The sequence below is a fragment of the Rattus rattus genome, chromosome 5, assembly GCF_011064425.1.
Source record: "Rattus rattus isolate New Zealand chromosome 5, Rrattus_CSIRO_v1, whole genome shotgun sequence".
Classification (NCBI taxonomy): Eukaryota; Metazoa; Chordata; class Mammalia; order Rodentia; family Muridae; genus Rattus; species Rattus rattus.
The window spans coordinates 110,329,822-110,353,154 of NC_046158.1; the positions used below are offsets into that span (position 1 = coordinate 110,329,822).

The 23,333-nt window shown below is 46.2% G+C and overlaps 1 protein-coding gene across 1 annotated transcript; it reads right to left on the reverse strand.

Moving 5' to 3' along the window:
* Positions 1 to 1,800: 1,800 nt before the first annotated feature.
* Ubox5 (U-box domain containing 5) lies at positions 1,801 to 12,314 on the reverse strand. The gene is given in 5 exon segments (XM_032904211.1): positions 1,801 to 2,861; positions 6,940 to 7,098; positions 9,649 to 10,447; positions 10,449 to 10,847; positions 12,261 to 12,314. Coding segments are annotated over 5 exon segments (1,617 nt in total). The 3' UTR covers positions 1,801 to 2,655.
* Between the last annotated feature and the right edge of the window lie 11,019 nt (positions 12,315 to 23,333).

Here is a 23,333-nt window from a genome sequence, read left to right on the forward strand (position 1 = left end):
CAGCTTTTGTTTTAATAGAATCACCCGGGAATGACTGTTTTGAACAGTATGACTTTGGCTAGTTCCCAACCTGGCTCTCCCCTTTCCACTCAGAAACAGAGACGCTGCTGCACATGCAAGTGGCCTGGAGGCCAGGTGAGACGACAGTGGGCCTGAATAGGGAGCAGAGTGGGGGAAGCTGTGGGCTAAGTCGTCCTTCAAGAATGCACAAGGGAGCTCTGTGGGAGAGGGCCAGCCCACAGGAACCCACTCCACCCCAGTGGCCATCACAATGGAATTCAGGTCTGCGTCACAATGCCACTGGCAGTGGGAGGCTGGTCTCTTTGTTTGGAGACCTAGTTACAGGAACTCCGCGTCAGAGGTCCCTGTTTCCTGGGGTATGGGAAGGGGCCCAGCTGCTGAGTGGCCTCAAAATGGAGAACTGTAGGAAGAGCAGGTGTGAGGTTGGGCAGTCCCACTCAGCCCCCGGACCTAGCGGCTGCAGGGCCCAGGTGACAGTCGGCAGGGAGCAGGGATTCTCCGTCAACAGTGAGCAGCTGCTGGTCTTCTTCCTGGCTATCTGGTTCTTCTATTTCTTCTACCTCCAGGACTAATTCTGACAGAGCCTCCTCTCCAGCAGCTCAGGGAGTGGCTGAGAGTCAGAGCCTTGGTCCTGTCAGGCCTCGCTCACTCATTAACCTAGGGAATGAAGACCCAGAGCCCGGAGCTGCTGTGGACCTCTTGCCTCAAGCCATCATCATCTGTTCTCAGAAGACCCCAGTGCTACAGTCTTCAGTCTTGTGCCTCCATTGAGTACATGACCCACCACCAGGCAAAGGACACGTCACCTCTGGACGGCTGCCGGGTGGAGGCAAAGCTGTAGCTGCATCCTCTTGGTCAACAGTGTTGAGCTCTGCACATTTACTAGGAAGCTGTTTTGTGCCTGGCCCCAGGCCCTGTCTCTGATGAGAAATAAAATGTCCATGGGGCCAAATACATTTTTATTTCAGTGTCTTTGAGACAAGTGTTTGCTATGTAGCCCAGGCTGACCTTGAACTCACAGCAGTCCTTCAGATGTTACACCACAGCCAGCTTTCACTCACGTATGCTAGGGAAAATCACAATGTTTCTGGTAGCGGATGAGGAGAACGAGCACTTCCATGCGGCTAGGGGTCTGATCTTTAAGAGAAAACTTAATCACATTTACGGTGAGGGGATGGCTCCCTGCCCCAGCCCCCAGGGCTTCTCCAGCCCACCCCAGGGGCTCCCAGGCCTAGTTTTCCAGCAGAGTAGGCCAGGCACCTCTGGTAGAGCTGCAGAGGAGAGGTAACTTGGGGGCTCTTGGGAGTGGAGGGCAGGGATGGCTCCCGGTACTCACAGAGGAAAGTGGGCTACTCGGAGACCATGGCTGGCTATTCTGGACACCATGGCAGGTTATGGGTAGGGGCTGAGCCACAAACCACGCCCTCTGTAGTTGCACAAGCTAAGAACACACACCTAGAAGGGAGATGTGCAGGAGCCACCAGGCAGGGCATACAGACCCTGGTGTCACACGAAGCTGAAACAGCAGGCACTGGTGGTGTGTAGGAGAGAGGAGTTGATGTCCCCACCGGCTACCTCTATGGACACATCTCCTGACATCTGAAAGCACATTCCCTAAATCTTGGGACTGAGCTCTGGGCAACCACAGGAGAAAACAAAGGGCTGAGTCACCTCAGAAAGAGCAGAGCCTGGAAGGGAGTGGGCCAGTGTGAGCACCGCACAGGTGCCCCCTCCTGGCTGGAAGCTCTTGACAGGGCCAACAGAGCTATATGCAGTCTATTTGAGACTCCATAAGGTTTAATTTTGAAAGGAAAAAACGTAGCCTAGGGATCCTAGGAGATGGTTCAGACAGTAGTCGGCGGCCACATCACTGATGTCCTGAGGTTTTGGGAGCCATACAGTTGGAAAGGGAGCTGATTCCTGGAGCACTGACTTCCATAGGCACACCGTGTGTGCCCACACAGACAGACTTCATTAAAGACACTTCCCATTTCCCTCCCGCAGGCTCCATATGGAACAGGGATTCTCTCCCTTGGAGCAACTCTGGCACCTGGTCTGAAGGAAGCTACTTGCCCTCCACTGGCACTGACGCACCCACGCTGGATAAATCTGAACCTCTGCCTACCCAGTGGCTGCAACTGCATGTGGCTGTCCTGTCCTGTGTCCAGGAGGAATCCTTGAACGTCAACTGTCACTTTATTAAGGCTGCAAGTGTCTGCAGAGGTGGGGGTACACACGGCTAAGTCATGTGCTTAACAGCCACTACCATGGTCCACTTCTGAGTAACCCTGAGGCAGAGAAGGCTGTATGAGGTCCCAAGTCACAAAGCTCCATTAGAAGGTTGTATGTAGAAAACATGGGGACATCAGGGAGTGCTCCTGAACAGTTGGGGCTGGCTCTGGTTGGGTAGTGGCAAGGTAGGCCAAGGAGAAGAGGGTGATTTCCCCAGCCCAGCCCTATGGCTTTATCATCCTGTTGTTGCCTAAGCAGGAGTAGGGTGTCCCTACCCAGTCCCCATAACACACCATGAGGTATTCAAGCCCAGGAGAGAACAGAGGCACTGGGACCCTGTTCCTGCTTCCTTCATCTTCAGTCTCCCTCCCAAATGGGGTTTAATCAGTTGAGGCTCATCACTCAAAAATGGACCCGCAGCACATCCTGGCTGGTGACCGGCTGCTGGCAGGCTGTGCACATCATGGGCTGGGAACGTTGCTTCTCACTCAGGCAGGGTCGGCACAGAAGGTGGCCACAGGGCAGCTGGTACACAGGCTCATTGGTGGCGTAGGAAGAAAACACTCGTCTGCAGGAGGCACACTCTGGGCCAGCACTCCTTGGATGCTCTAGTGAGTCAGAAAAGTGAGGCAGGGTTAGGTGAAGTTGTTCCTCAGCGTAAGCTTTGGTCCTGGAAGCTGGAACAAAGCAAGCCTCCCACCCGCCATCTTTATCTTGGTGCCGTGTTTAAGAACTGGCTTCTGAATGCAATGCACAGGACCAGGCTTGTGCCCCCCGGTCTCCAAAACAGTGTACAATCGCCCTGTCAAAGCTAGCACAGGGTATGAGCTTACCCTGCCAAGAGAACCTGTCAGGAAAGGGAAAAGCAGGATGTGGGCCAACTGCCAGGACAGTCAGAACAGTTGGGATGCAGGGACCATCAGAGAGACAACTTCCTCTCTCAGTGGCTGCCTTCAAACCCCTTGATCCCTTGAACTGCCCTGGCCTTGGGCAACCCCCTCCCCCCCACTACCAGATTCACTACAAGATTCCCTCAAGGCCTCTAAGTGAGGGCAGCTCTGATCCTGACCCCTGTGGCTCTTCCTTCCAGGTGGTTTTAGTTTGAAAAAGCTGTTCCTTCTCTCCAACTCTAGGAAATACAGAGGCCAGGCTGGCCTGATTTTAAAGCTCACTCGGGGGACCCCAAGTTACTTTACTATGCAAAAATTCCTTGTGTTTGTCTTTTTTTCAAGTTGATCCTGAACTAAGGATCTTCTTGCCTTAGCCCCTGTGCACCTGGGACTACAGCTGCAAGTCACTATTCCCGGCTTGGAAATTCTTAACTCCAGCCTTGCTTTCTTTAAAAAACTTTTGGTTTTATGTGTAAGCTTTGGTCCTGGAAGCTGGAACAAAGCAAGCCTCCCACCTGAGTAAACACATATATTGCCTACATATATGTATTTGTACTATGTGAGTGCCTGATGCCCACAGAAGGCAAAAGGGGTATCAGATCCCCTGGAACCGGATGTACAGAAAGTTGTGAGCCATCATTCAGATGCTAGGACTTGAACTCAGGCTCTCTGCAAGAACAAGTACTCTTAACCACTGAATCATCTCTCCAGCTCATCTTGATCTTTGAAAACTCTGTATGTGAGTCCTGGTATATGTCTGCCTTGGCAGGAGTGTGGAAGTCAGAGGACAACCTCAAGTGTTAGTCCTCGCCCTTCAACCTTGACGCCCGGTCTCCTGTTTGCCCCTGCATACATCAGGGTGTAAGTTTCCAAGGATCTCTGGGAATCGGGGTAGGTAGGCTGAAGTAGGAGGATTGCCTTTAAGGACAAGGACTACACAACACGTAACATACATCCAGAGCTATGTAGTAAGACCCTGTCTCTGCTGCAAGACATGATAGGACATGTCTATCATCCTAGCACATGGGAAGCTGAGGCAGAAAAAATCACTGCAAGTCCATAGTGAGACCCTGTGATGGTTTGAATATGCTTGGCCCAGGGAGTGGCACTATTAGGAAGTGTGGCCTTGTTGGAATGGGTGTGTCACTGTGGATGTGGGTTTTAAAACCCTCATTCTAGCTCCCTGAGCTCCCTGGAAGTCAGTCTCCTATTTGCCTTTGAAATAAACTCTCAGCTCCTCCAGCACCAAGCCTGCCTGAATACTACAATACCCACCCCCAATGCCTTGATAATGGACTGAACCTGTAAGCCAGCCCCAATTAAATGTTGTCTTTTTTTTTTTTTTTTTTTTTTTTTTTTTTGGAGCTGGGGACCCAACCCAGGGCCTTGCGCTTGCTAGGCAAGCGCTCTACCACTGAGCTAAATCCCCAACCCCTTAAATGTTGTCTTTTCTAAAAGTTGTCTTGGTCATAGTGACTGTTCACAGCAGTAAAATCCTAAGACAGATCCTGTCTCCAAAAAAAAAAAAAAAAAAAAAAAAAAAAGGCTGATTAAAAAATGAATTCTCATGGTGCCGATGACCTCAGAAGCTTCCAGCATAGAGACTGCACAGGGAACAAGGTCATCTGTAAACAACAGGGTCTCCATTGGTGCTAGGACTGCAGGAATGGACCTATTTGTCCACCTGTCTGTCTCTCTATCCCTCCCCTCCCTCCCTCCCTTCCCCTCCTCCTGGACTTAAGTATCTCAGGCTAATTTTAATGCCTGTACCAAGTGCTTATAGACACAAAGTGTCAAGTCTAGGTCAAGTGGTGCTAGACATTGAGCCTAGGGCTTTGTACACAGTGGGCAAGCACTCCATAAACTGAAGTACTTCCCTAGTCCTAACACATACCTGGACAGCACAGAAGGTCTGAGCAGAGGTGGTGCGTGCCTTTAATCGCAAAACTTGGGAAGAAGAGGCATGGTGATCTCTGTGAGTTCGAGGCCTGCCTGGTCTACAGAGCTAGGTCAAGCACAACCCAGGCTACACAGAGAAATACACAAGGCTCCAACTGCCTTTACCACCAACAGTAAACCCCATTAATAGGTCTCAGAGATCTAAAGGCTTGAACAATTTCAGAGACAGAAAACAAAGATCATTAAAGCAAACTAAATAATACATAAATAGCAGAAATGCTGGTGTGATCAAGAGGAAAGGAGATATGGGGCAGTGGGGCTTGGACTCGTGCCATGTGGATCTCAGGTGGGACACCATGCTCTATAACTGTAAAAGAACCTGACTCTGGAAGGTCAATGAGGCCGTGGACAATGGGGATGGTAAGCAAGGTGGCTATGAGGATCTAACAAGAGCATTGCATGGCTGGGAAAGGCTGCAGAGCTGGTAGCAGGGTGTCTCTCAGAACCACAGCAAAGAAGGCACAAAAGGGGCTGAAGAGCTGGCTCGGCCTGACAGCTGAGCTCCATCCCTGGAGTCCACAGGGACCAACTCCTTAAGGCTGCCTCTGACCTCCACGTGTGTAACAAGGACCAATAATGAATGCTGTCACAAAGAGGACAGTGAAGGACAAACTGACTACTTCCATGCTGAAGGCTGGACAAGTAGAGACGAGTCTCTTTACCAACATGGGCTGAGGGAGTGCTGGGGAGGAGAGCTTTGAAAGGCACTGCACAGTTCAGAGTTAGAGCAGGTGCTGGAGGTGCCAAGGAGAGGGTCCCGGCAGCTGCCAGGGAGGGTGGGGTCTGAGTTCTGAATGGGAGTGAGAAGAAAGGACTGAAGGCAGGAAAGGCTGGCCAATCACATCCCTGGATGCTGAGCCGCATTCCACTGGGCACTTTGAAAGACACGTTCTGGGAAATATGAAGAAACAGCCAGCATGGGCAGGAGTGAAATGGAGACCCAGGGGACAAAAGGAGGGACAGGCTTTGTATCAGCAGGAGAGTCAAGTGCTTGCCCATCAGCCTCATAGCTCCGCCTTGTCCTTGGTTTAAAAGGTCATAGGGCAGGGACATACGACTGGAGAGATGGCTCAGTGATTGACATCACTGGCTGTTCTTGCAAAGGACCTGGGTTTCGTTCCCAGCACCTACATGGTGGCTCACAACTACCTGTAACTCCAGTTCCAAGATTTGTTGACCTTTCTTTGGAACTCTACCTGGCACGGACATGGTGCACAGACATACACATAGCTAAAACATTCAGACACATAAAATAAAACAAATGAAAAAAGAGGAAAAGAAACCCAGTCAGTTCCTCACTTTGTATCTACCACACAAGTACAATACAACCCTAGGTTATTATGTTTTGAGGGGCGGGGAAGGCTGTTTCTCAGGAATTACTGCTGTGCTTGTCCAGTACAATGGACGATGACATCTGAGACCTCAACCTTTCCTCACATGTACATACAATACCCAGACATCAGATGAGGTTAGGAAACAGAAAAGGAGCATCTGTGTCCCAGGAGAGAACTATGCAGACCAGTGCAGCCAGGGGTGGTGGGCACCTCTGTAATCCCAGCACTAGGGAACTGGAAAGTTCAAGACTAGCAAAGATCCCATGTCAAAATAATCCAAACAAAAACCTGTAGCAAAGATGGCCAGGCCAGAGTGCACAGAACGACAGGGCTAACTAAAGGGCTTGCCCATGATGAGTCCGAGGCAGCCCTTCATCTCCTTGTGGAGAAGACAAGAGAGACCGGGAACTGCAGTAAGGGAACTGGCTGTGCAGGCCCACAGACCCTGAAGAGACTAGGTCTAGCACCGTACACAGGCAGATGCTAGAGGCCCTGAGGATTACCGGAGCTGGTGGCTGGCCTCCTGCAAGCACTGCTCCCTCTTGTGCCCAGCTGGAGCTGCCCCTTGGTGAGCCGGGCAGTGAAGGAAGGCATGGAGCCAAGGGTGGAAGTCAGGGCAATTTCCAGACTTTGCGACAGCTTCTGCTCATGGGACACGGGACCTGTTGAGAGATACACACGCCATAATATCCAGGAAGACTCAGCAAAAGAGAAATTGCCACAAGTCCTTGGAGGCAGAAAATGACCCTTCCAAGTTCAGACAATGTCCCCACGATGGTAATGACAGAACAAGGGAGTCAAGCCCTGGGAGCTTGACAACTCCTTTCCATCTCTGATGCAAAAGCTCGGGGCTTCTCTCCCAGCTCCCCAAAGTGCTGTGCAGGAGAGAGCCATCTTGAGGTTTCAAGCAGAACTGCACCTACCTCCTTTCTTCCCTCATTTATTTTGTGTGTGTGTTTGGGGGGTGAGGGGGTAGAACCTGGAACTCGTGCCTTCTAGACAGTCACTCTACCACTCGCTCAGCTACACCCCAAAGCCCAAGGAGACGACGAGACAAGCAGAGAGCAGCTCTGGACAGCCCTATCACACTCTATCCTCGGCCTCAGCCGACTTCTCTCCTGTTTTCCTCTTGGCTTTCTGAGATAAAGTTCTCACTATGCAGCTTAAGATGGCCTCAAACTCATGTTCACTCTTCAGCCTCCTACTCTCAAGTTCAAATGCTGGAATCACAAGCCTTTGCTACCATACCTTTCTGATTTAAAAAACAAAAGGCTCAAGTGCTGGGGAATTGGCTGTCAGTAAAGTACTTAGGGCAAAAGCATGCGGACCTGAGTTCACTGCCCAGACTCTGTGCCAAGCCCCAGGTGCAGTGGAACCACCTCAACCTGGGCGCTGAGGAGGAGAGAAAGGCAGATGCGTGAGCTCGCTGGCTGTCGTCCTCACAGCCCAAGTTCAATCTTCAGAACCCACAGAGGAAGAGAATAACTAACCCTGAAAGCTGTGCTTTGGCCTCCACACATGTGCATGACACATGAGTACACCCAGAATAACACCAATAATAACAGTAACAATAAAATGTATAAAACCTTTTAAAAAGTGGAAAGTAGCTAAGAAAAAACTGTAAGGACTCCAACTTGCAGCCAGCAGACTGATGAAAGGAGGGCATGTGTTTTACCCTCTATGGTAGCACACGCCCTGATCCTAGCACTTGGGAGGGAGGAGGATCGGGGTGATACAAAGGCATCCTAGTAAGACAGAGTTCCAGGCCAGCCTGGGTTGCACAAGACCTAGCTTCAAAGAAAAAAGTCATCTTCAAACTCTCAAGAGGGGCAGCACTGCTGCACATCTCTAATCCCAGCACCCAGGAGGCAGTGGATCTCCAAGTCTAAAGTAAACCTGGTCTACAGAACAAGTTCCAGGACAGCCAGAGTTACACAGAGAAACCCTGTCTCAAAGCCAAAACTCAACCAACAAACCAACCAACCAAATAAAAGTTTTGTTTTGTCGTCTTAAAAAGTGACATGGTTTGCCAGACATTTCCAAAGCAAGCCAGGGCTGCTCTGTTCACGTAGTGGTGGGGATGCTGATCCCAGGAGCCCCTGTGATGTCAGCAGGAAGAGGCAGGAAGCCAGGCAGCTAAAACCTCATACTCTGCTACAGTACAACTCACTCTCACATTTACCAACCACGTTTTCTTCCTGAGAGGCAGGCCTCCAACCTCACACTTTTCCACTTTCTTGTTGTTGGGTCTCCTCATGGATAAGTGAGGCAGGGGGACCACAATGCACTTCCATCCATCTCCTCTGGGAAGACAAGACATAGTACCCCAAAGGCATCCAGACACAAGAAATACAGAAAGTTCCAGAAAAGAGGACATGGTCTGCTTTAAGGAATCTGTATTTCTCCTCCCAGCAGGTTTGAATGGAGGATTCAAGGCAGAGAAAAGCATCACTCTTTCCAGAGCACAAAGGGATAACAAAGCAGGCAAGTTCACCAATAAGACAATCGGTCACAAAACATGGTGACAAAACTCAGAATCAGTCAGGTATGGGGTCTTGACAGGAGCCTCAACACAGTTCAACACAGTCAGGACTACACAGTTCAACACAGTCAGGACTACACAGTTAACACAGTCAGGACTACACAGTTAACACAGTCAGGACTACACAGTTAACACAGTCAGGACTACACAGTTAACACAGTCAGGACTACAGTGAGCTTTAGCCTGAGCTACAGGGCAGAGCCTTCTTTCCAAACAAACAAACAACAACAACAAAGAAACCTCAGAATAATAAGACAGCACACGTATTCCTTTGGGGCTTCCAGGCTATCTATGGGCTGAAGACAAAACTGAGATGCCTTGGGGCCGGAGAGATGGCTCAAAGGTTTAGAACACTGGCTGCTCTTCCAGAGGTCTTGGGCTCAGTTCCCAGAACCAACATGGTAGCTCACAACTATATTTAATGGGATCTGATGCCGTCTTCTACTGTGTAGGTGTGCATGCAGCCAAAACACTCGTACTCATAAAATACATAAATAAATATATCTTAAAACAAACCCCACAAAACTCATTTTCCCTACAAAAATGAGAAGGAAGGGGCATGGTTCTCAGCCTCCTAAATCTGACTAGTAAAACATGAAGTGGAGGACCATGGCATTGTATCTGCAGGACGGTTATGGATGACAGCCCTGACCACAGAAGAGTGAGTTACCTGCTGAACAGTCCATGTCTGTCAGGCCCAGTTCGCTGGCACCTTTCATCTTCTTGGCAGTCGGCTCTGAGGTAGTGGGTGAGAGTAAAGGGCTTGTGGCAGAGGAAGAAGCCTTCATGCCAAGACTATAGTCTGAGCTGTGCTCAGCCTGCCCTGTCTTCCTTTTCCTTGAGGGCAGAGTGATGATAGAAGGGGTCATTGCTGATGCAGTCTGTGCTCTCCCAAGCAGGTGGCAGCCTGAAATAGAGTGTTGGAGTAGGAAACGGTCGATCCGGGCCTTTAAGGAAGGATGAGGTAGGGGCTGGGACTGTGGAGTAAAGGCTAACCCTGTGAAAGGGTCACTGGGCACTCGGCCCCAAGCAGCTTCACTGAGGTTACACTTCTCCAGAGTGCTCTGGTCAATGACCTTGCCCGAGGGCAGAAGCATGGGGCACGGCATGATCTCCAGGGTGATAGGATCCAGGAACTCCTCTGGCACATCTTGAACCACCTCAGACATGTCTTGTAAGGTACAGGGAGACTGCTGGCCCTCAGATTGACCCCCAGGGTCATAGTCACTCTCCATGGGCAAGGCTGGAGTGTGCAGACCCAAGTCCTGAGGCAGGCTTTCTGAGGCTGTCGACAAGATACTATCTATCACCTCCTGAGAGCAGGTCCTGGCTGGCTGACCCCACACCTCTAAACGCTTGATGCAAGAGATGCCACTGCCTGTCACATGGGTGATGCCGATCTTGAGGTGGGCCACATGGCTAAGGGAAAAAGCCCCTTTATTCCAGAGTTCCTGGGCTACAACAGCAGGGAGAGAGGAGTGTGACTTCCATTGGACTGAAAGGTGGCCTGGCCTTGAAGCCCCTGTGGCTGAACACTACATGGTTCTGGTTTTTCAGTAAGACTTTGCCTACCAAGGTGAAGGCCTCCTTGTCTGGGACAGATGTCTCGCTCAGACCTGTAGTCCAGCAGTCCTGTGCATCCTGAGGGGCTCTGCTAGATAAGGCGGAAGTATATAATTCCAGGCCAGTGACATTCTGACATCCCCCAGCTGTGAGATCTATGTTAACCCTACAGATCTCCACATTAAAGGGAAAGGAAACTGTCACGTAGATTGGAGGTCTAATGAAATATTCTGTCCTAAAGCCATGGCTTCTCTTTATGAGGTCTTCAGAGATGAGATTTTCTACTTCATAACCATCAGCTGACACCTAGATATAAAGACAAACAGGAGACACACTGATCCAAATGAAGACAACTGGCTTTCAAAACTTGTCACTTACAAAAATAGATTCTTATGCATATTGGTATTTTCTCTGCTTGAAAGTTTATGCACTACACGCACGCATCCCCACAGAGACCAGAAAGGGTGTCAGATCCCCTGGAACTTAAGTCCCAGATGGTTTTGAGTCTCCATGTGTGTGCTAAAAACTCATCTGGGTCCTCCGGAAGAATGGTTAGCACTCTTTAACTACTGAGCCATCTTTCCAGCCCTGCAAAACTTGATTTTAAAGAAAACTTTAAATTCTTAAATTTTAAATTTTATCAGTTAAACTGAATTATCTCAAGTTTTTGAGTCATTCAATAATATCATGTCAAAGCCTGAAGGTAAATATCCCTGAGCACCACCCCCATTATTAAAAATATGAGCACAGAGCAAGACATCACGGTACATATTCATAATCCAGCTCTTGATAAAGCAGGATGACCAGGAATTCAAGATCTTTTGTCCCTTTACCTTCTTTCTCTGTGTAGTCCTGGCTGTCCTGGAACTCATTCTGTAGCCTAGGCTAGCCACAAAAAAGTCAAGAGATCTGCCTGCCTCTGCCTCCATAGTGCTGTGATTATGGAATTAAAGGCATAAACCCCACCACTACTCAGCTCAAAATCATCTTATGCAACATAGCAAATCAGAGAGCAGCCAAGGTTACACGAAGTCCTTGACTCAAACAAGCAAAAACAACCAAAAACTACACTACATGATACAGTGTGTGGTGGTTCACACTGGTGAGTCCCACACTGGGGAGGGTGAGGAAGAAGGACCAGTTAAAGTCATCCTTGGTTACATAGTGATTTATAGGTGAGCCTGGGCTCTGCAGGTCAGCATGAGACTCTGTCATAAAAACCAAAAACCAGGTCTGGAGGATTATCTAGTGGTTAAGAGCACTTGTGGTTCTTTCAGACAGAGCCCAGGTTCAGTTTCCAGCACCTGGCTGGCCTAGAACTCAGAGATTCTCCTGCCTTTCTGTCTCCCTCTTGCTAAGATTAAAGGTATGCACCACAACACCTGGAAAAAGCAAATGAATCTTAAAACAAAACAAAAACAAGTCAAGAACAACTAAACAACAAAAACGGAGAGGAAAGGGGAAAGGGAGGCGGGGGGGGGGGGAGGGTGCTCCTGAGTCATTAATTCTGCTGTGACATTGCTCAGCCCAGAGGAAAGGGCGTGACCGAATGGGCTTCACAGACGAGTCACAGAGTGACAGTGCGGAGACTCTTGGGGACTGTCAGTACCTGCCTGGATGCTGTGTAGTGGGATCTAAGGGGGAGAGCACACAAGCCAGGATGGGGGCAAGTCTAAGGAATATACTGTATTTTATATTTTAGGCATTTGTCTGGCTTACCTTGTTGCAGTGAATTCTTGGTCTGAACTGGGGGAGGCAAAGGTTTATCACCATCTCTGTGGGTGAAAGAACAGCTCCGAGCATCAGAAACAGCCTTTAAAAAGCGAAACTTAATATTAGCCAGACGCATTAAAATTCAGTTTTAAACTGTCAGGAGTCGAATCTAGGAGAAGAGCAAATAGGCAGTTGCAGAACTTCTGGTACATTCCTGCAGTCTATACCACTTCCCTGTGTCCTACTGACACTGGGAGAATTACTCACTGAAAAGCTAGGAAGGGAATTTTCTTTAAAAACAAACAAGAAACCCAAAACTTATGTATTGAATGTGTGTGTGTGTGTGTGTGTGTGTGTGTGTGTGTGTGTGTGTGTGTGTATGTGCATGACTGAGTGTATGTCTGTGCACCAGGGGTATCAGGAGAAGCTTCAAGTACTAGACTAGAGTCACAGGTTTCGAGCCACCATGTAGGTGCTGATAATTAAACCCATGTCCCTTTAACTGCTGATCCGTGTCTCCAAACTTGAGAAGGTAAATTTCTAAAATAAGTTCTACAGGTTGGCAAAGGCTGACAGGCTTAGCGGATGGCAAAACATGTCAGTTCTACAGCATGTTCCCATCAAAGGAGACAGATACAAGCAACAGAACACAATAAAATGAAGGTGGGGTGCGGTTTGAACGGACAGGGTCACAGAAAACAATCACAGCAGTACTAGGTACTCTTGACCCTTGTCAGTGTAATTGTTTCCTTAAACAAAGCATCTGCAAGAGTCAAACTATCTTTGAGAAGGCTGTGGTACTTTTCTTGGCTTATAGAATCCGTGTAGCGGCTGAGGCACCCTCATGGCACGAGAGCCTTCTGAGCATGGCACATATGCCCATTTATCTATGTATACCAGATTCCCTTTTCTAACTTCACTTTTTTTTTTGTTTGTTTGTTTTTTGTTGTTTTTTTTTTTTTCGGAGCTGGGGACCGAACCCAGGACTTTGCGCTTCCTAGGCAAGCACTCTACCACTGAGCTAAATCCCCAACCCCTCTAACTTCACTTTTAACAGTTGTTACTGTGTATGTATGCATATGGTGTGTGTGAGGCCACGTGTGCCACAGGCATGTGGAGGTTGGAGGACCACCCAGGACAGCCCTTTTCTCCTTTTACCTTTACATCAGTTCCAGGCATTTAACTCAGGTCACCAGAGTCTGTCATGTAAAGAACTTTTGTAAATTACATTAATGTATGTATGTATGTATGTATGTATGTACTATGTGTGTACATGTGTGGCTCATGTATGCCACAGTATGTGAGGGAAAGACAGGACAACTTGGCAGGAGCTAGTTCTCTCATTCCTAGTACCCACATGATGGCTTTCAACCAACTGCAACTCAATCTGATGCCTTCTTCTGGCCTCTTTGGGCACCAAACATGCATGTGGTACAAAGACATACCATGCGGACAAGAAAACCATACACATAAAATTGAAGGTCAGTGTATGATATAAAAATGTGGAAGTCCTTTTTTGTTTGTTTTATGTGTTTGAGATAAGGTCTCTAAGAGCCCAGGCTCCTCCTACCTCTACTTTCTAAGAAGTACTCGCCACCACACTCAGTTTATGTGATAATGAAGGTTAAATCAAGGATCTCCTACATGCCAGGCAAGCATTCTACCAAATGAGCTACACCCCCAGTCCCCAAACCAGGGCAGTCTTCTTTTTTTTTTTTTTTTCGGAGCTGGGGACCAAACCCAGGGCCTTGCGCTTGCTAGGCAAGCACTCTACCACTGAGCCAAATCCCCAACCCCCAGGCAGTCTTAATTACCCTTTCCAACATATCTCACATCGAGTCTCAAGGAAAACCTTACTGGGTCTGCCCACTGTCAGTGCCTTTTTAGACCTGTGTAAGGTCCTTCTCGTCAAAAGTCTCCCTCAGCTATAAAGCTGCTCCAGCTTGATCAGTGGTGGCCAATCCCATGAGTATATTACTGAAGCATGGGGGCCTAGAACAGGCAGACACAGACGAACTCCGACCAAGCACTTACTGAGTTGAAAGGAATACATAGAGACTATTCACTTCATCTGCATTAAATTATCTTTGTCATCAGCCTCAGCGTCATTTCTTGCCTTCCATCTGGTATCTTTGGGGACTGTGGCAGGTCCTATCCCATATTACTATCCGATAGCTTTCTCAGAAGAGTAGATGGGATCCTCACCTGTAAGCAAAAACAAGTGAAACACATTAATACAACTTTAGTGCTGCAGGTCTAACGCAGGGGTAGAACATTTGCCTAGCTAGCATGAGTGGGACTCTGGATTCAATCCAAAGCACCACAAATAACTTTAAAAAATACAAAATAGGGCTGGAAATATAGTTCAGTATTAGAGAGATTGACTAGTATTTGTAAAACTCTAGGTTCACTTCCCAGCACTAGGAAATTTAAAAAATATAATTTAGTTGCTATATATAGTGGTTTGAATGAGAATGGCTCCAAGGGCTCATTCATGTTTGAACGGTTGGTCCCCAGTTATTGGAACTGTTTAGGAAAAATTAGGTGTGGCCTTGGAGGTTTCAAAAGCTGACACCAGGCCCAGTCTGTCTCTACCTCTCTGCCTATAACTTGAACATCAGATGTGAACTCTTAGCTGCTTCTTCACTGCCATGCTCCCTTCTGTGATGACCACAGATGAGCCTCCCACCCCCTGCAACAGACCAGTGACTAGGACACTTTATTAGTGTGTGTTTTGTTGTTGGAGAAAAGTTTATTTGGCTTTACTTCCACACTGTGAGAAGTCAGGGCAGAAACTAAGCAACAACCCAGAGGCAGGAACTGAAGCTGAGACCACAGCATAATGCAGCTTCCTAGCGTTCTCTTTAGGGCTTACTCTCCTTACATTTATTATATCCTCTAAGACAACATGCCCAGGGCTGGTACTGTCCACAGTGGGCTACACCCTCTCACATAATTATCAGTCAAGAAAATGATCCACAGACCCGATGGAGGCTTATTTTGTTTTTGTCTTTTGAGACAAGGTCTCTATGAAGGCTGTTCTGGAACTCCTTGTGTAGACCAGGCTAGCCTAGAGTTCACAGAGATCTGCCTGCCTTTGCCTCCCAGTGCTGGGATTAAAGGTGTGTGCTACCACAACTGGTAAAGATAGTTTTTGTTTTGCCTATATGCATAACTGTGTGTGTGTATGAATGTATGTATGTATGTATGTATGTATGTATGTATGTATGTATGTATGCATGCATGCATGCATGCATGTCTGATGCCTATGAAAGCCAGAGGTATGTCAGAGCCCGAGACTGGAGTTAGAGATGGTTACAACCTGCCATATGGTAGGTTCTCTGGAAGAGCAGCTGGTACTGAGCCATTTCCCCAGCCCCCAGTTTTTTTCCCAAGTGAGGGTCTCCTCTCTTTCCAGATTACTCTGGCTTGTGTGAAGTTGACCAAAAACTAACTTGGGACAAGGTGGGACAGCACATTAGCTCACACCACAACACTTCTAAGATGTCTCTTTCCTCACGCTGACTCTCCGTCCAGATAGTGTCCTGCCCTGTCCTCAGACAGACCCGCCACTGTCATGGCTGTGCTCCTTGCCACACAGCACACATGCACACACCTAACTGTTCTGTTAGAGACCAGTCTGTAAGGTGGGGTGCTGCAGCTTTCCTAAGTTGTTATTCTCTACTCTACCTGGAATGCCTTTTGCCCATGAGAAATTTTCCCTTTGTTCTCAATATTAAAATCAGTATTTCTCCCAAGCAGCTTGATGTCATTAAGGCACAACCAGGATTCTCTGCGTCTGCTGTTATAAAGTGGGAATAAACCACCACATGTGGTGAGCAGTGGCCCAGGCCTTTGATCTCAGAACTAGAGGCAGAGGCAAGCAGATCTCTGAGTTCCAAGGCAGCAAGTGCTGTCTATGTAGGGAGACCATGCCTCAAAAAACATAAAAAGAAAGGAAGGAAGGAAGGAAGGAAGGAAGGAAGGAAGGAAGGAAGGAAGGAGGGAGAAAGAGTGAGCAAGCAAGAGGTAATAAAAATCTCTAGTCTAGCACTTAAGTTTATTCGTCTAAAATATTTATGTCATAAAGTTACTGTGAAATCATTTTCAAATAAGATGAGTAAAGCACAATTCAATAGTAAATAATCTAATTTTGTTGTCGGCCACAAGATCACTACACAGTGAAGGTATACCTGACTCCTGATCCTCCTGCCTCCAATTTCCAAACGCTGGGATTACCCATGGCGCTGCCCCAGCAGTCCTAAGACCGACAGGCTGATTAGATCTGTCTTCCTTTCCCTTAGTCTTACTTCAGTTTACATTTTCAAATGAAATCTACATGTTTTTAAAGATTTCAATGAATAATAAATTAGATTTTCTTACTACATTAATTTTTGTTATTGTTTGAAGCAGGTTGGCAAGAACCCTAGGCTAGCTTTGAACCTATGACACAACCGAGGTTAACTGATCCTTCAGTCTCCATCTCCCTAGTGCTGGAGTTACAGGCATGTACTGACGTACTGACTCGCATTAATTTTTGAGCCAGTTAATTCTACAAATAGGAAAATGCACATCTCGGGACCTTTACATGCAATGCTTGTTTATTTTTGGATTTTTGTTTTGGTGGTGCTAGTTGAGCTTTATGCATATTAGGCAATCTACTACTGACTTTAGGCTTGGACTCACTGACTTTAATAGATGTTGGGTTGGTTTTCTTGGATTTTATATCAGTAACAGTAAGCTTTCTGAAATGATAATTCTTATTGTCTTTCGTTTTAGTATATTAGCTAGAACTTTCAGATCTCTGTAACAGAATATCTGTCCTTATTTATTCTCATCAGAAAAGGAAAACAGAAGACGCCTATGAGATGCTCAGTGGATAAGGACAGGAACTTACTTTCTGCCAAGCCTGAGGAGCACAGGGTAGAAGCAGAGACCCTCACACATGCACTGTGGCAGGCACCTCCCAGGAAAGGCAGCACAATTGTTTTATTTTGTCTTTTCATGACAGGGTTTCTCTGTGTAACCCTGGCTGTCTTGGAACTTTGTAGACCAGGCTGGCCTCAAACTCAAAGAGATCCACCTGCCTCTGCCTTAGTGGGGACATCTTCATTAGCTGCCTACCTAGTTTCAGCACACTGATCTTTCAAGGCCAAGAGCCTCCCTCCTGTCCCTAATACTTTACCCAGGAGAGAAGCAGGTGGGGCTCAACATAAAGAAAAGACAAAGCCTGGGGAGGCAGCTTTCTAGCCCTGCCAAGAAAACGCCTTTCAACCTAAAGTCACTGTAAATTCTGTCCGTAAAATGCTTACAAATCTAGACTCCTTTTCCAAATGTGGTGACAAGGTAAAAATTGGGGATCTCAGATCACAGCCAAAGTAATTGGCTGCTCAAAGAAAGAGCTTGAAGTCAGATGGCAGTGGAAGCCTGAGACTTGAGTTCAATCCCTGTGACCCAAATCATCCAAGAAGATACCCTTCTATAAGTTGTCCTCTGATTTCCACACATGCACCATGGCATGTGTGCAAACCCTGCCCCATGTTTAAAAAAGTAAAGATAACTGGAAGAAAAAACAAAATCCTAGAAAATGGTTATGATGTCATAATGTGCCTCAAATCTGTGCAAATATAGTTAATACAGATACTTGCCAAACAAAACAAATTTCTTGTTGTGGCTCTGGATTTAAAAATAACAAACCTCTGGCCAAGTAGGGGATAGTGGCAAACTCTGGTAATTCCAGCACTTAGAAGGTCGGGGTAGACGGGTCAGAAAGTAGTTCGAGGTTAGAACTTGGCAATCAGTGAGACTGAGGTTAGACCAGACAATGAGACTCTGCAGTCTAATGTTTACTTGTTAAAAACAAATAAACAAAAATATAATTCTTGGGCAGTGAACATCTTTGGCCAGCTGGGGCTACATACTGAGATCTTGTCTCACCCATATGCATATACCCCGAAAAAAGAGAAAAAGAAGAGGAGGGAATATGGTCAGAACACTGAATAGAATTCTCAAAGAACTAGTAAAAACTGAAAAAGAGCCAGGCGCGACAGTGGTATGTGCATTTAATCCTAGCACTTGGGAGGCAGAAGCAGGTGGTTCTCTGTGAGTTCGAGGACAGCCTGGTCTACAGATGAGTTCTAGGACAGCCATAGTTATATAGTAAGACCCTGTGTCAAGCAAACAAACAAAACAGCAAGGCTTGGAGGTGGTGGTGGGATGGCTAGAGAGATGATGGCTCAGTGGTTAAGAACACTGATTCTTGGGGTTGGGGATTTGGCTCAGTGGTAGAGTGCTTACCTAGGAAGCACAAGGTCCTGGGTTCGGTCCCCAGCCCCAGAAAAAAAAAAAAAAAAAAAAAAAAAAGAACACTGATTCTTTCTTTTAGAGCATGGTGATTTGATTCCCAGCATCCATATTAAGTGACTCAAAACCTTATGTAATTTCAGTTCCATGGTATCCAATGTCCCAGACACCAGTCATACATGTGGTCCATATTCACACACGTGCACTAAACACTCATACACATAAAAATAAAAAAAATCTTTAAAGGGGCTAGAGCACTGGCTCAGCAGTTTAGAGAATTTATTGCTTTTGCAAAGAACCTGGGTTTGATCTTAGCACACACACAACCATTCTTAATTCCAGTTCCAGGGGATCCAATACCTTCTGACCTTTACAAGCACCAGACACACATGTGATTCACATACATATATGATGCAACATACATGCATAAATCATTCTTAAAAATAAAACCAAAAAACAAAACAAGAACCAAGAACAACACTCACTGAGTCAGAGCCAGTGTGCTGTACTAATTTAAACAAGGTCTCCCTCTACAGCCCAGGCCTCTATAGCCTCAATTTTATGGCCTCCTCCTTCTTCAGCCTCTTCAGTGCTAGGATTACAAATGCAGGCCATCACATCAGTGTTTCTTTTTAATTAGTTTAAAAATGAAACACCAGAATGTACCACATACAAGGGTAAACAGTGTTTTGTGAAACTTGTTTCAGATATGTGTACATGTGTGTAAATATACAGACTTGAGTTAGGGAATGTAGTTCAGTTGGTAAAGTGCTTGCTTCACATGTATGAAGCCCTGGGTTTGATTACTAGCAACTGGCATAAACTGAACAGGTGGTACATACCTATAATCCTACCATTGGAGAGACAGACAGGAGTTTCAAGAGTCAAAGATCCTATTTGTCTGCACAAAGAGTTTGAGGTCTTTTTTTGTTTTTTTCTTCTTTTATTTCGGAGCTGGGGACCGAACCCAGGGCCTTGCGCTTGCTAGGCAAGCGCTCTACCGCTAAGCTAAATCCCCAACCTGAGTTTGAGGTCTTATGGATATGTAAGACTGTTTCAAGCCAACAAATACACAAGGCAGGTGAGGTGTCCCAGTGGGTAAAAGTATTTGCTATGCAAATCTTATAAACTGAGTTTGATTTGTGGAATGGAAAGAGGGAGGAAAGAACTGACTCCCAAAAGTTGTTCTCTGACCTTTACATGTGCACTGTTGTAGGTGCACGTCTAAACTCACACATACATATCACATATACACACTATATACAGTATAGTAATAAATAAAATTAAAAAAATTTAAAACCACATAACTCATCCATCCATCTACCCACTCCCCACCCTCCCATCCACCCACCCATCCACCTATCTATCCATTGTTTGTATATGAAAGTGATTTCTTCCTAAGGGCTGTGGTATGAACAATGGGCTGAGAAGTTGCTTAGTTGCTAAAGTGAGTCCAGCTCTCTAGTACACACATAAAAGGTGCGTAGCTATGTGCACCTGTAACCCAGCCTTGTGCTGAGAAAGCAGATACAGGAGGTCTTGGGACATGCTAGCCAGCTAGTCTCATCAACTGGTGAGCTCCAGGTTCAGTGAGAGATACTGTCTTAAAAATAAAAGCGAGTGACTGAAGAAAACATCCTTGACCTTCTAGCCTTCACATACACCTAAAGTGCATCCATCTACATGTGCACATGTAGACACAGATACACAAAGCACTGGGAGTGTAACTCAGTTGTAAAGTGGGTAGCCTATCACTTACAAGGCTCTGTGATCCCTTTCCCTACATAAACCTGCAGTGCTGATGCACGCCTGTAATTCCAGTACTCAAGAGGCGAAGACAGGAATACCAGTACTTCAAAATCAGCCCTGGCTATAATTGTTTAAAGCCAGTCTAGACAACCTGTCTGTGATGGCCTATCTCAAAAAAAAGTTTGAAAGCTACTGGTCATAGGTAAGTCATAGAAGGCTTATAACAGAGAAAAATGACATTAATGAGGTTGTCCATTAACTTCCTAGATGACAAAGGCAATTCTGAACCACTTAGAAGCAATTCACCCTTCAAAGGGCCCCTTCTTCTTCTGGCTGAAGAGTTCTCACACTGTTCTCCAGAGGGGCTTGAAGACAGCAAAGATGCACACTAGGGTACAACTACTCAGAGAGAAAGCCTCGATTTTCAGGTTTCCCTTTGAATTTTTCTCCCTCTTGATTTTTTTGACAAAGGAATATTATTCAAAAGAGAAACAAGGAAAATGAACTGTGTCCCATGTGTTACTGAGTACACTGAAAAAACCTCAAAGCTTCTAAATTGGTTGGTTTTATTATTTTGCTCCCCCCCTCCCCCCCGAGACAGGGTCTTATTCTGCAGCTCAGACTGGCCTGGAACTATGTAGCTGAGGGTGGCCTGGAACACAAGGCAACCCTCCTAATTACACCTACCGATTGCTACTACTACAGTATCCTCTACTATGGCTGTTACCGACTTTAAAATACTTATAGGCAGTCACACAACACACCAATGCAGGTGTGGAGGTTCAAGGACAACTTGGGAAGCTGAAGCAGGGTACTTTAGAGTTCAAGGCCAGAATGGCTAGCACAGCTAGGCTGCCTCAAAAAAGTTAGGGATTGGAGAGAAGGCTCAGTGTTGAACATCTGCCTCAAATCTATAGACCTTGGGTTAGATGCCCAGCACCACAGTAACAAAACCCCTCCATCTAGGAATGCACATGCAGTCTAGAAAGTTATGGTGGGCAAGCAGACGTTAAAATTGACTACACTGGACAGTCATGTTGGGGATTTTTTTTCCTTTTTTGTGTTTAAAGTTGAGGTAACTGCCCAGATTCCTCAAGGCTCAGAGGTATAAGCAAGGATTAGCATCCACAGCCACACTCTGGGGAGGGACACATTTTTTTCTTCTGTGCTCAAGCTTAGGAAGAATCAAGAGGAATTATCTACTAGGTTCTAGTCTACCCAAGATTGAGGGACTTCCCAGAACACAAGACTTTGAATACTAAAGTGGACAAAGTCCTAGGCAAATGGGAGGAATTATCTTTTCTAAAAGGTAGCTGGCTGTGTGCTCCAGAGCTTGAAGCAACCAAGCTGACATTTTGTTGTTGAGATTCGAAATGTAGAGGTGGGGAGGTACAGAGAGCTACTTTGGAAGAGAATAGGGTGACCATGACACTCTGGGCATCTGAGCACCCATTTGGGGCATATCAAGAAGTTGTCATAGCTGAGTTACACAATCTGACTCTGAGTTTCACAAGAACATAATGGAAAGTAATTCTGGAAGATACATACATTTTAAAGAGTAGGTTCAAACAGGCTACTGGGGAGGTGGGGATTACCTGTCAAATACTGGAAAAGCATTTAACTTTAAAGAGGGGAGGAGCAGCAATGCAGTGAGCAATTTTAGAAATTGGATACTTCAGCTTTTAAAACACATAGTACTTCTTATAATCTCTAAACTGAGTCACCTGTCCATCCAAGAAAAAATGTGCCTCGCAGCATTTTTCAGAGCTAGTTAAAACAAAAGACAGCTCTCCCAGCGATTTCCATGTGTGGTCACTGACACAAGAGGATTAAACACACGTGTGGGTCCAAGATGCCGGTAACATGATGCTGTGTGCAGGAAGTCACAGATTCAGTGTCTGAGGCACTGTACAAGGCACATGTGAACAGTTTCATCTGCAGTGCTGTGGATCAAACCCAGCACCTCATACATGTGATGCAGTCACACTGTAACTGACTCACATCCTTAGCCTTGCTTTTGCTCTAGTTAAAAAAAAAGAGTGAATGGTTTTTCCTTCAAGATGACTAAGATGTACCCAGTGCTTAGTAATGCTGTCTGAAAGTGTGTGGGATCCTGACCTTGTCCCTTTTCTTCAGAGCCTTCTTCTACCTGCTTTTCAGTTTCTCCTGGAATTCCAACTTAAATCTCTAACTACTGAACCTAACTCAACACAAACTCATTTGGATCTCTTCTGTGGCCCTAAAGCCCAAGATACTATCTATTGGCTGCCAGATTTACCAACTAGAGCTTACTTAAACTGCTTAAGCTAAACAATGAATTGTTTTTTCGGATATAAGACTGTCCTGGGCTGGAGAGATGGCTCAGTGGTTAAGAGCACTGACTGCTCTTCCAGAGGTCCTGAGTTCAAATCCCAGTAACCACATGGTGGCTCACAACCATCTGTAATGGGATCTAATGCCTCTTCAGCTACAGTATATCCATCATATATATAAAATAAATAATTAAAAAAAAAGACTGTCCTATTTGGCAAAGTGTGATGGCACTGGCCTTTTAATTACAGTACTCAGGAGACAGCAGAAGGAAGGTATCTGTAACCAAGGCCAGCCTGGTCTACATAAAGAATTCCAAGATAACCAGGGCTACCTAGAGAGATCCTGTCTCAAAAACAAGAACAACAGAATAGTTATTGAGTATTTAATGAACTAGGAGCAAAAAGAAACTCCCTCAATGGTAAAGTGTGTATGAAGACCCACAGTTGGCGTCACACTCAATGGCACAAGGCCACAGTATCCCCCATAAGATCAGAAGACAAGGACGCTGACTTTCATCACTTCTCGTCATACTTTACTAGAATTCTTGCCAGAGCTGATTAGGAAAGAGAAATAAAGAAAGCCAAAGTTGAAGGGAAACTAAAAGATACAGATATCTGAGCTAATATACAGAAAATCCTAAAGAATCCACATTACAACTAAAACCAGAGAGGAATTAAACACAATGACAGGTTTTGACAGATCATGATCAAAGAC